Source organism: Vanacampus margaritifer, chromosome 9, assembly GCF_051991255.1.
Source record: "Vanacampus margaritifer isolate UIUO_Vmar chromosome 9, RoL_Vmar_1.0, whole genome shotgun sequence".
In the NCBI taxonomy this organism is placed as follows: domain Eukaryota; kingdom Metazoa; phylum Chordata; class Actinopteri; order Syngnathiformes; family Syngnathidae; genus Vanacampus; species Vanacampus margaritifer.
Genome location: NC_135440.1, coordinates 4,869,837 through 4,882,927, shown reverse-complemented (window position 1 = coordinate 4,882,927; position 13,091 = coordinate 4,869,837). Strand labels below are relative to the sequence as shown.

The 13,091-nt window shown below is 40.6% G+C and overlaps 1 protein-coding gene across 1 annotated transcript; it reads left to right on the top strand.

Annotated features, from left to right (window-relative positions):
* The first annotated feature begins 1,313 nt into the window (after positions 1–1,313).
* Positions 1,314–12,423, top strand: gapdhs (glyceraldehyde-3-phosphate dehydrogenase, spermatogenic). The gene is made up of 11 exons (XM_077574744.1): positions 1,314–1,423; positions 8,374–8,425; positions 8,652–8,751; positions 8,937–9,043; positions 10,338–10,428; positions 10,511–10,629; positions 10,718–10,799; positions 10,893–11,044; positions 11,518–11,680; positions 11,749–11,846; positions 11,945–12,423. Exons 1-11 carry the CDS (start codon positions 1,357–1,359, stop codon positions 12,012–12,014), a joined length of 1,101 nt encoding a protein of 366 aa, XP_077430870.1. The 5' UTR covers positions 1,314–1,356; the 3' UTR covers positions 12,015–12,423.
* The last annotated feature ends 668 nt before the right edge of the window (positions 12,424–13,091 follow it).

Genomic DNA, 13,091 nt, shown 5'->3' with positions numbered 1-13,091 from the left:
CAGGATAGGGTTACAGCTGAACATCTAAAGTTCGCAAGTGCTGGGTTAGCACCTCTGCTCTCCATCTGCCTTATAGCTCTGGCCAGCATTGTGTCAAAAGTTCTGGAAACAATCCTCTTGGACAGGATATCACAGGTAATAAAATCTACAGATAATCAGTTTGGGTTTAAGGCTATGATGGGCACAGACATGTGTGTTTATGCATTAAAAGAGATGATTCAAAAATACAAACGGCAAAACTCATCAATTTTTATGTGTTTCCTGGATGCTTCTAAAGCATTTGATAGGGTGTATCACTGAAAGCTGTTTATGAAGCTGATATACAAGGGTGTTCCCAAATTTATTGTGCGCTTGTTGATTTACTGGTACAGTAAGCAAACTATGCAGGTTAAGTGGGGGAATGCTGTGTCTGCCCCATTTAGGGTTAGCAATAGTGTCAGGCAGGGTGGGATTGTTTGTTTGACATCAAGTACAACACGACTAAGAGTGTGATTATGATTTGTAGAACTAAGGAGGACAATCACATGAACTATCCTGATTTTTATTTGTTGAATGTGAAATTAAATGTAACATATAAGGTGAAATATATTGGACACATCATCACTGTCGATATGGCAGATGATGATAATATCTAGGCAATGTAGGATATTGTATGCCCGGGCTAATACGCTGCTGCGCAAGTTTGGTTCATGTTCTGATGATGTAAAGTTGTTCCTGCTTAAATCATTTTGTACACTTTTGTATACAGCTCACATTTGGCGTAGTTATAAAAAAGCTAGTATGTACAGGCTTCAGGTGGCCTATATTGATGCTCTGCGAGTGCTTTTAAGAAGGCCGCGATGGACTAGTGCAACTGACATGTTTGTCTCTTCTTCTTTTTTTTTGCGTGTTTTGTTTGTTTTTAAGAATGGACCCTGAGTCTGGAATAAAACTGAAATTGAAAATTGAATATACAGTGGCTTTTATTAGCCTGCGGCTGTGCCGTTGATACAGTCTCTTTGAGAATGAGCCACACCGGAAGTCGCGATCCACGACAATTACGTATTTCTGGCCAAATAATACTGAAGCGTGAAAAAGGTCCATTATGTCGGTTAATTGCCATTAATGTTTCAATTCTAATGTTTAATTATTTATTGTAGAACTGGTGTCCTCTTTATGCTTGTGATCTGCCATTTTACATTTTCTCTTCTATTCCAACAACGTTTGGTGTAAAGTACGTGAGGGTGACGGTCCTTCGCTATGGCGGACCGCAGGAGGGACGTGTGCGGTGCCTGGTTCAGAATGAACGCTGGCAGAAAAGGATGACATGACGTCACGTCGCCAGGGAAACCCGACCGGCTCAGCGAGTCACGTGTCATGTATAAAAGAGAAAGGCGGTCCAGTGGGTTGCGCACTCATATTCAAGGAAGCATCAGTGTTCGAGGTAAGCTGTAAACATATTTTAGCTCTTAACGTCCTTCACACTGTTAACCAGCACGCAACGTATATTTGACAACGTTATGGACGAATTAAACACGTGGTTTGTAACGTCATAGCAAAGAATGAGCCTTTAGGTTCAAAAGCTAGCTTTTCTGTCGGTGCAGTGCAGTTTGGCCTTTGAAAAAACGACGACATCATGTTTCCCAATATCCTTATTTGGCTCGCGGAACCTGCCCTTGTTCTTTTCTGATACTCGTTATCAATTTATACTGGCGCGAAATGATGACTGGATGATATTAAGAATAAGAACGTTAAATGTTGCATTCTGCTTGATGTAATTCCGATTTCCTTCTGGAATGGAGGATAGCCCAAGGATAGGAGGGGATGCGGTTATGGCGCCAGGCTACATGTTGTGTAATCCGTGCGTTGTTGCAGCATTTGGTTTTAAACAATGTTTTTAAATATTCCAAACGGGGTTTCTAATTTCGACGAGATTTTTATGAATGTAATACGGTACATGAGTGCATTCGTCTGATGCATGAGCAGCCTTGCTACGTGACATTGGCAACTCCTTTTGCTGCATCTTTGCGGAAGTGAATTTACGTCCATGTTACATAACCTACCAGACGCAACCATTTATTACAGCGAAGTACCATGCAATAGCGATCGTTTCATCGTGCTAAAATGTGCAGAATTATCGTCAAACCCTATAATTTGGCAGTGATACTGCTGTGAGGTGCAGATGGTTCAATATGTGCGAAAAGAAGTACGTGCCTGTGTTTTTTTTTTCTACATGAAACCTGATGGTCCCGCGCCATTGGATGCTTGTGTACGCACATTTAAGTGATGTAGGAAATGGATAGTTAATAATATTATGTAATTCGTTTTAATGTCAAATGATGACACAGCAGCATATTTTTGTTTGAAAAGCTCAATATCACACCCAACAATACACATATCCATACTCGTTTGAGTTGTTTTTATAATATGATCCTATAGTGATCTTATCCTCTGTTCAGATGCAGCCATATAAGGCCTTGTCTCATAGCTGAAGGTCATCACTCCACCTTGCTAAGGTCGATGCAGGCCTGCTACTGCCATTACAATGCAGAGCTACAGCAAATTTATTCTCATATACCAATAAAGTTGACATGAGCTAACTAAACAGAATCCACAGTACAGGGCGTGACTGAAGGTCATCATTACAAGCTTGCAGTCACTGCGGAGATGCTTGGTCTTGTCGATCCAATATCAGTTAGCAGTGTGACTGATAACATGTTAGTGATTATTTGGAAGATTTGTTCCACGTATGACAAGCATTGATATGGTTTCTGTATTAAAACTACTTCATGAGATGTAAAACATGTCTGTAATCAGGTGCAACTTTTCACAGGAAGTGCTATTTTATTAGAACTGGTAGTAAGACTATTTCTAGTGCAAATTGTTAGTTGAAATATATGCACATCCCATATGTTCTTTATTTTCTACCAGTGATAAGAAGTGAAAACTAATATTGCATGCCAAATGTAATATAAACTCACATAATGGTTCTGTTAACATACTTGCAATATTGTATTATATAACATAACATAATTGGTTATTTCATCATGGCTGGTTTACAAATGCTGCATTCTGGTAGCGTCCAAGGGGGCAGTGTTTGCCTACCTGCACCTCCTCTGCAGTCATCACATGACATGTCTGCTATTGAATCCTCTGCAGGTTAAAAGGCGCACCTTTCATTTATACGTGTGTGTGCGCGCGCGCGCGTTTTTGTAACATGAATGTCTTGCTTTTTAATTCAACGTACTTGGTTTTTAAAAATTTGTTGTGTTGCATATTTGCCAGGGAACAATGTCCAGCCACTGCTGGTCCCAAGCCTGGGGGGAAAAAAAGGATGGATTGTGTCAGGGCATCCGGCGTAAAAACTGCCAAACAAAACATTTGCATGGCAAGCCAAAAGTCCTAACAAGAACTAAGCCTTTTTGGTGGCTGCTGCTCAAGCACGCCACTGTCACAAAGAGCAGACGTGTCAATTGTGCGTCGCCGTCTGCAGGAAGTGAAAAGTCTGCTGAATGTACAGCCAGTGTGTGTTTGTTAGCGTGGCGGCGGGATAGTGTTGGACAAGAATGTGGCAACAGGGTGAGATTGCTACAAATGGAAACAGGGCATGAGAAAGTAGTGAGAGTTCTCACATGTATAGAAAAGAGTAAAATTGTCACCAAAGTCTTTGCCTTGTTCTCTGGGAGATGGGTCACAAGTGAAAACATGCCCTAATTAGACGTTCCTCATGGCCTACAGCCAGTCGGTTTACTGCAATGGAAAAGTACTGTTGGATAAGGGGTGTGGCAGAAGTAAAGAAAGCAAGATGAAAGTTTGAATAGATCAGAGAGGCTGAGTGCAGGAAAAAAAGCTGGGGAGTGGCATTAGTTTTACCAGTTGTGTTTTTTGGTATAATCTGACATTCTGGCATTTTAGCTCCTGCTGATTATCTTGGTTGTCTTATACAACAGACAATGGTAGAGTGTTGTTTGGCATAACCCCCTTTTCCCAGCCAAGGCCCCTCCAACTCTCACCCATTTTCCTCATTAAATGGGTCACTGCTCAGGAGGAGGTCAGTGTGCGCCAAACGAGGTGGACAGGGCTGACAGAGCAGTAAAAAGGAACAAATAGGTTGTTGGAGGTCGGGTTCTGAATTGGAATAATTAAAAATAGTACAGAAATGAGAACCAATGACTCTGAGTCAGCAGGTGGAGGTAGATCTAAGTACAGAAAAGAAAATTTGTCCTTGAGATAGAATATTCTGGACTTGCAGGAGTAAAGTAGTTGATTAGGCTTCCAGTAATATCAGAAAAAAAAGATGGATGTCTGGAGACCATTAGTGAATAATTGCAGCCTCCCCATCTACATTTAATGAGTGCCATCAGGTTTTAAGATGCTGTTCACAACATTTGGCTTTACTTGTCTGCTAGGCACAATGAAGCCCTCTCTGCACTGACTGATGTAATGTGTGCGAGCAATTGTGAGAGCTCGTGTGCAGAATACAGGATCGATCAGTGGTTGTCATTCCGTTGAATTCAAGGTGCAAATTACAGTTCTTAATATACTGTACTCCAATAAACACAATTTGAGATAAGATTCTATATCCTACATTAGGAGTGTTTAAAAAATCGATTTGGCGATATATCACGATAATGCAGCGCGCAATTCTCATATCAATTCACTATGTGGCTGAATCGACAATAAACATATTTTTTTATGCAAATATTCAACAAAACCTCTTACTTAAGTTTAGGATTCACATTTTAAACATGGAGGATTGTTATATTGATGCAACATTAAGCCACTTTTTCACCGGCATCCCAGTGGCCGTGCTAAATACTTTAGCCAATGCTACCACTATTGCTGTCAACAGTTATAAACACGGAAACACTTCCCGCTATCTCCGGGTAGCTACAGACCTGTACAGGACGCTGTGTGCAACTTTGCAGTCCAATCCCGAAGACGATTAGCTGGTGTGAACAAATGTATTTATTTTTAACCGTTGCTGAATATGTGAATGTGTTAATTTTAAATGCGGCGCACCTCGTGCCACCACACGCATCCGTGCCCGCCTGTGCGAACTACATTGACTTAAAAGTGCAATCGCACCGCCAGAAAATGCTGAACCCTCATTTGGTATTTAATGTACCATTAGCCAACATGTCTGCCGTGTGGGCACATTTCAATTTATATTGTGCTTGGTTAAAATAACAGTGCTAAATCAATATTTTATATTATAATTTTAATCAATTATGATAAATGCAATGACAGTAAAAATTGGGGGGGGGGGGGAATTCGGCGTTTAGGTTTTCGGCCAACCATTTTTCATTTTCGGTTTTAACCAAAACATTTCATTTCGGTGCATCCCTACTTAATATTATATTTCAATGCTGTTCAAACATGAAACAACCTGTTTGTTGAATACAGTGGCTCACAGTTCTAATAAGCCTGAAGTTTCAGATAAATACATTTACATTTACTGATTAGTATTTCCTAAATTAAATTTGAGAGAGAGAGAAATCGCAATCAATTCGTGTCGGGATTAATCGATATTGAATCAAATCGTGACCTATGAATCATGATACAGATTGAATTGGCAGGTAGTAGGCAATTCACACCCCTATTCTACATACACAGACAATACAAAACAAACAGGGCATTCATTTCAAATTGACAGTGTAGAAAATGCTTAAACATTATGATTCCGTTACTGGTTCAGCCTGTAATATGCAGTGTTAAGGAAAGGGGGAGGGCCCACTACATTTAATGCCGCTCTCTAGTTGTATGCACGTGATCTACCCATTCATATCTGTGCCTGTGGTAATATGAGTAAAAATAATGTTATGAGTAGGGTAGCGTAATTGTTGATATATCGTTGGAAAGTTAAGATCAAGCCCTTCTTCTTCATTTCTGAAATACGGTTTACTGTGACTCATTTTGCTCTGCCGGGTCACAAAAACGTATCATTTATCAGACCTTTTGTTTGAAAAAGATAGGTATTGAGAATGCTTAGGCAGGACCAGCAAGGAAGGACACTTCAAGGCAAGAGAGGTGATTGTTGAGTTTTGTAAACACACAAAAGGTGATGTCACGATAGAAGACAAGGACGGGAGAATACAGCCACACTACTGGCTTATGTCCTCTCTCCTATAATGACCTTGTTTGTTCTCGTGGGCAACATAACACAAAATGGTGAACACGAGGTTTCAGTTCAACCGGACCAAACAGAAAGGCAATACTTTTTAACACCTTAATTCTTCACGCATTTAAAAATGTTTATCCACATCTCTTTATTTGACGTGTACCCATAATGAGTTTAACAGATGAACAGCTTGTCTAACATTAGTGGCACACACAACAGTTAAGGAGATTATAGCAATGACATCCAACCAGTGTCAAGGACAACCTGCGGTGCCCTGAGTTACCTGGCACACACACACACACCTACACATTCAACACAATAGTTGCTCACAAGGCTAATGCATGTTGTCAGTGCAACAGGTTTATCAAGAGTTGGAAGTTTCAGAAATAATTTTGCATTTATAAACATTTCATGATCCTAAGTTTTCTAAAACACAGCAGTCTTGTTAACACACTCACTATGTATTGAATGAAAGCTAACAAATAACTTCTATTAAAATGGGAAGACAAAGGCATAACTAAGCACAGGACGTGGCGTCTATGTCCCTCTACCATAGTTTATCGGGCTCAACACAAATGAAAGGGGACGTAAAACAAAACAAATGGAACCATGGGGAAGGAGGATCACATAGCTGAATGGATGCCAGCCGTCGTGGCTGGTCTGATCTGATTGCAGTGTCCCATTCAGACCTCTTTCCTTGCATTTCTTCCTCCCTTTTCATCGACACCACCATTGTTTTCTAAACATGTCCATGCAAGATACAATACCACCACTTGCAAGACAGTCATTGTCAAAACTTGTATGTTTCCTACACTGCACTGAAACACTCCCTCACATTCAACTTCCTGAGAGGAATACATATCACTTTGGTGAAGTGTTCAGTGTTCACCCTACTCACACTGTCTTATACATAACACAATAACATAACATAATGACATAGCATAACATAATGGTTTATATGTATTTTATATGTGTTTTGGCATTCAGTAGACAACATTAGGCCTGCAACTATTGAATATTTTGTTATTCGGTTAGCCTACTGAAAACTATCAAATAAATATTTTTTTGCTTGGCTAAAGAACCGTCATTTTTCTCGCATTAATGAACGAACAACAGTTTTTCATTTTCGGATAATCAATACCATTTTTTTCCACTTAAATTTAAACTGCATAGCAGCAAACTATTTTCTTCTCTAGAAACAGAGTATGGGACGAGGTGATGTTACGGAGGCAATTTTGCCAAAATTTGAGTAAGCCTGGTTTGTTAAAACAAAAAAACAAAAAAGATCAGTAGGACCTGCAAAAGTGTGCAGAGTATCAACTGCCTTTGAAAAGTTGTCTGATGACTCTTGCAATGCGGCACTCGCTTGGCGGCTAGATAATAAAACATTAATGCTAGCAACAGGCACAGTAGCTCAATATCGGCGTAATTAGTTTAGTTTGTTTGTTTAGTGTCCTTAATTAGCAATTGAACATTATTTCAGGATGATGTGTTGATGTTGGTGGCAACGGTTTATTTTATTACGGCAATATTAACTGGCCCCAACTACAGTCAGGAAGACAAATCAAGACAGCTGCCACGCCGCCATGCCCTGCCAGGAACAACTTCAGAATAAAAGCAACCAAGGCGCATTGATGGCAATGTATCCTTTGGTAGGGATGTAACGATATCCAAATGTCACAATACGATATCACAATATGAACCTCATGATACAATACTTATCAGGATAATGTGGGAAGGTTTGTTGATATTCGAAAAGCACATGATACTGTATAAAAAAAGGTCATATTGGGGGGGGGGGGGTCATTATATTGTGTATTGCAGTGACAAAAAAATTGTCTTGGACAGTCATTTTATTTCAAATATCTCGTCTATAGAATGCTAAGTAGCTGAGGATTAATTATGCATGCACTTGAAATGGTGCGGTAACATCAACTTCCATGGGTGGCCAAAACAAAACATGCCTAATTAAAATTAAACTGCACTAATAAACTAACCACCAAACGGTGTTGGAATTGCCGTTATTACATCCCTATTCCTTGGTAAGCTTGGTAAGTTTTTTTTTTAAGTTGGCATTCACACCGCGTGTTACCATCATGCATAGCATGAACAAGTATTGCTGCTGCTGGCTTGCTCCCTAAGATGCACACCAAATTAACGGGTACTCGAGGCAAAAAAAAAAAAAAGATACTCACATTACATGAAGACTGGTTTCACCCCTAGACCACAGTCACATAAAGCTTTTTTAACAAGTCTTTTATTTTTCTTACCAGGTAACCACCAAAAAGCAGCAGCCATGCCGGATCTTTGTGTTGGAATCAATGGGTATGTTACAAACACACATTTGGTTTAAAGATGTTTCATAATGGTTCATGCTTTCTGCAGCTCTTCTCACAATCAAACTTAACAATGTCATCAAAATGTGCTGAGGTTGCATGAATTATAGCCAGTCTATGAATGTCGTAGCTATTACAAGATATTTGGGAATGCAGATTCATCTTAGATCCTAGGAATGATAGTGAACTATGAATGTCTTTGTCTTTTTTTGTAGTTTTGGTCGTATTGGCCGCCTTGTGATGAGGGCCTGCCTTCAAAAAGAAGGCATCAAGGTTGTGGCCATAAATGACCCCTTCATTGACTTGCAGTACATGGTGAGTAAGATTTAAGACATGTGTTTGGCCCATTTGGATGTAACATGTAAGATACTGAACCGAGCTAAAGCTTAGAATACTTGATGAAACTGTACTTGCATTATCGTAATTGTCCTTCTGTTAAAATAGGAGTCCACTGATCACAAACATGCATATTGAACACTATCATTGTGCATACCTCTTAGGTCTACATGTTCAAGTATGACACCACTCATGGCCGTCACAAGGGTGAGGTGTACGCAAAGGATGGCAAGCTCGTTGTGGATGGCCAGTCGATCTCTGTCTTCCAGTGGTAGGCACAAACTTCGAAGTGAAATTCATTACTATTAGTACTAGTATTATGGATAAATATTTAGATCCCAATACAGGTAATTTTATACCCACATAACGATGTACAGTGATCCCTCGCTATATCGCGGTACACTTTTCGCGCCATTCGTGGCCTCGCCCTTTCGTGGATTTTCATCCGTGACCGTAACAGATTTTTATATGTGACCATAACTTTATGTATCGCAGGTTGGTGCGGTTTATTATTTTTCTTTCTTCTAAGTCGGACCAGTCAAAAAAAAAAAATCGGTTGGGTTTATGGGACTGTCTCACAAAACCGTCTCCATTAACATAAAAGATAGTCGCCCCCCAAATCTCCGATTCCCTCAGCGGGTGTGTTCGGAGATAGTCTCTGAGCACACTACACTCAGACCATTCGGAATCTGAGAAGGTTGTTCAAATGTGCCGTTGGGTTATTCACAGTGCCAAAAAAATAACGAGCCAGTGCATGCAGTTGAGTTCAGATGAACAGAGAGCACTCTTCAGCATGCAGTGACGAGGACGACAACCTGGCAGCTACTAACTAAGTCATAAGCCTTTTAGATCCCAGTTATTGAAAGTGAAAACAGAAGTTGCCATGACTATCGTTCTTCTTCCTTCTTAAAATGTCAAATCAAAATGAAGAAGGAGGAGAAGACGCAGAAGAAGAAGACCGGAAGGGAGAGGTGGGGTTGGGAATTCATGGCAACTTTCGTTCTCACTCTCAATAACAAGGATCTAAAAGGCTTATGGATCCACCAGAATTGTACCTTTTGGTGACAATGACTACGTTTACATGCAGTCAATATTCGGGTTTAAGTCAGAATTCCGGTTTGTTAAACAATCGAGGTAACAAGTTTACATGCGTGGCGGACCGAGTTACTCTAGTTTTTTCTGTGCTCGATTGGAATATCCCGTTAAAACCACGATGCACGGACAACGTAATTACATAAATAGCGTCATTTCCGCTTTTAACTTGCTACGATCAACAAAAGACATTTATATTTGTCACTCACCAGGCTAAATAAAGTCTGTCATTGGTTTCCTCCTCGCTCCAAAAGTGTGGTTCTTTGCTGCGAGCGTCATGTTTGTTTACACCGGCTCGAGTATTGCCGGTGGGTTACACGCCAGAGGCACGGACGTCTATACCGGTATTTGTGTGTGTGTATTTTGATGTGCATAGAAGCACAAACTGCCGTTTTCACCAAAGAGACACAAAATAATGGGAAAATGCCGCGGAGAAATCATTACAAAAGCTCTTTTCCTCTTTATCTGACTAGTATGAAGCCAGCTGAGATCCCTTGGGGCGAGGTTGGTGCCAAGTACGTTGTGGAGTCCACCGGAGTCTTCCTCAGTCTGGATAAGGCATCTGTATGTATACGTGAGCATCCAGTGCACGCATTCACATAATATCTTCAGTTTCTGATGTGTGCCCTTTCTATCCTGGCCACAGGCTCACATCCAGGGTGGGGCTCAACGTGTGGTCGTGTCAGCACCCTCACCTGATGCTCCCATGTTTGTCATGGGCGTCAATGAGGAGAAGTATGATTCCTCCTCCATGATGATTGTCAGGTAATACGTTGGGTTCTTGAAGATTTTTTTGGTGCAGACGTGACTCATGACTCTTCATCAAAGATCATGTTTTTCTTTCTGTTCACAGCAATGCCTCCTGCACTACCAACTGCCTGGCCCCTCTGGCCAAAGTCATTCATGATAACTTTGGCATTGAGGAGGCACTTATGGTAAGCTACAGTAGATTGGTCTGCTTGTATTGATAGTGTTCTCGTCAATTTTTAAAGAGATTGAAAGTGAAGTCTTTTTTTTCCTTGTTGTAGACTACAGTCCATGCTTACACAGCCACTCAGAAGACAGTGGATGGACCCAGTGCCAAGGCCTGGCGTGATGGCCGTGGGGCTCACCAAAACATCATTCCAGCCTCCACTGGTGCTGCCAAGGCCGTGGGCAAAGTCATTCCCGAGCTTAATGGGTAAAAGACATGCATATTAAGCAAACCCCTTCGCTCCTGGCTGTTTTACTGGATTTTTGGGAATGAAGGTCCACAGAATATTCTGTTCTATTGCCATAAAAACATGGAACCTACCCAAAGAAAGATTAGTCATTGTTGACAAACCTGTTGAAAACACTGGCAAAGAGAGCTTTTTGCAACATGGCCCTGGCTGAGCTCTTATACTCTGCTGCCACCTTCTGGTCATTTTTGGTGATAACTACCATTGCTTTAAGCGACCTTTTCATGTCAGAAGCTGTATCAAAGCTTTCTGTATGCTATAGCATAAAAAACGTATAACTATGTTTTGGGGAGTGCAGGAAAAGGTATTTTAAAAAACGTATTTATACGTTTTTGGGTTTGAATGAGTTAAACACATTACATGAATCACTCCTTGCATTTTGTTAACCGGAATAAATATGTAATGAATTGTACTGGTGTTCATTTGTCTCCAGTAAGCTGACAGGGATGGCGTTCAGGGTGCCTGTGGCTGATGTGTCTGTGGTGGACTTGACATGTCGCCTGTCCACGCCTGCTTCTTACGCGCAGATTAAGGAAGCTGTCAAGAAGGCCGCTCTTGGGCCCATGAAGGGAGTGCTTGGTTACACTGAGGATCAGGTGAAACAAATAATGTCGATGTCTGAAATGTTTGACTTGCCACTGACTCCCTGTACTGTTTTGAGCAGGTGGTATCCTCTGACTTCATTGGTGACACCCACTCCTCCGTCTTTGATGCTGGTGCTGGCATTTCCCTCAATGACAACTTTGTCAAGCTAATTTCCTGGTTAGTTGTTTTGTGTGCATTTGTCCTCCACTTGATTCAAATTAGAAAACAATATATTTTATGAACTAATTCTCTCATTTCCGTGTTCCCTGCTGCAGGTATGATAATGAGTTTGGCTACAGCCACCGTGTTGCTGACCTGCTGTTGTACATGCACAGCAAGGAGTAGACGATTGGCCGTGCTGAAAGCAGAAAGGGACCACCCCAACCATGCTTGTATCCCCTCCTTTCTCTTTTACACACAGGCTCAACCCATAACCCTGTCATAGCATCACAGCCCCTTAGCTCTTCTTCTGTGCAAGTAGAAAGCAGAAATGATGTGTTAAGTGTTCTGATTTAATCTTGTCTTTCCACTTAATGATGAGATGATTGGCTGCTGACAGTATTTGTATCTGTGTGCCCCTGTCCTCGACACCTCCCACCACCCCATTAGATGTGTTGTTATGGCTCAATACTGTCGTTAATTGTTGTATCCATCTCCATGTTGGTGTGATTCAAAGGCTTATTCACCAGTGGAAGGAGGAAAGGCAGAGTGACTAACTCCTCTTATGACAAAAATAAAACTTGAAAACATTTAAGATGTCTACTTGTCTTTTTTATTTATAGATACAAGTGTCGATGTAGATGTATGTCAATGCCAGGTTTCACAGAAAAGTCTAGTCCCAGACTAATAATGCTATTTGAGCTGGCCTAATTTTAAGTCACTTGCAAAGATGTACAGTATCTTAAAATGGTCATAGAATTAGCCTGTTCTGGTTTAAGCAAAACCAGTTGCAAGAGTTTGAATTAGAGCTACTCTAGGACAAAACTGAAGTTTAAATTAATCCTGCAAGGGGGCAGGTTTAACTTCAGTTTAGTACTGTTTTGGAAGCATGGAGTATTATGAATATCTAAATGAACAACATTAATTGCAGAGGCCAGCCTTGTGGAGCGGAGTAATCCATTAAATCAATTTGATGAAATAACTTTCAGAGATCACTTTCATAGGTGGTCATTGCAACAGCTGTGCTGCACAACTTGAATGATCCAGGTGTTCCCATAATGGTCGCAGATTTTTTAAAACCATGAAATGATTATGGCTTGTTTTTGCCTTCATTGTGTTTTTGATGTACAACATATATAGATTATGTGCTGAAAATGTAAATGATAAACTAAACCATAAGTCGTGGTGACCAAAATAAACTTGAGAAAGAGAAAAAAAAAATCACAATTTATTTCATTACACATCTTTCTCATACATCTTAAT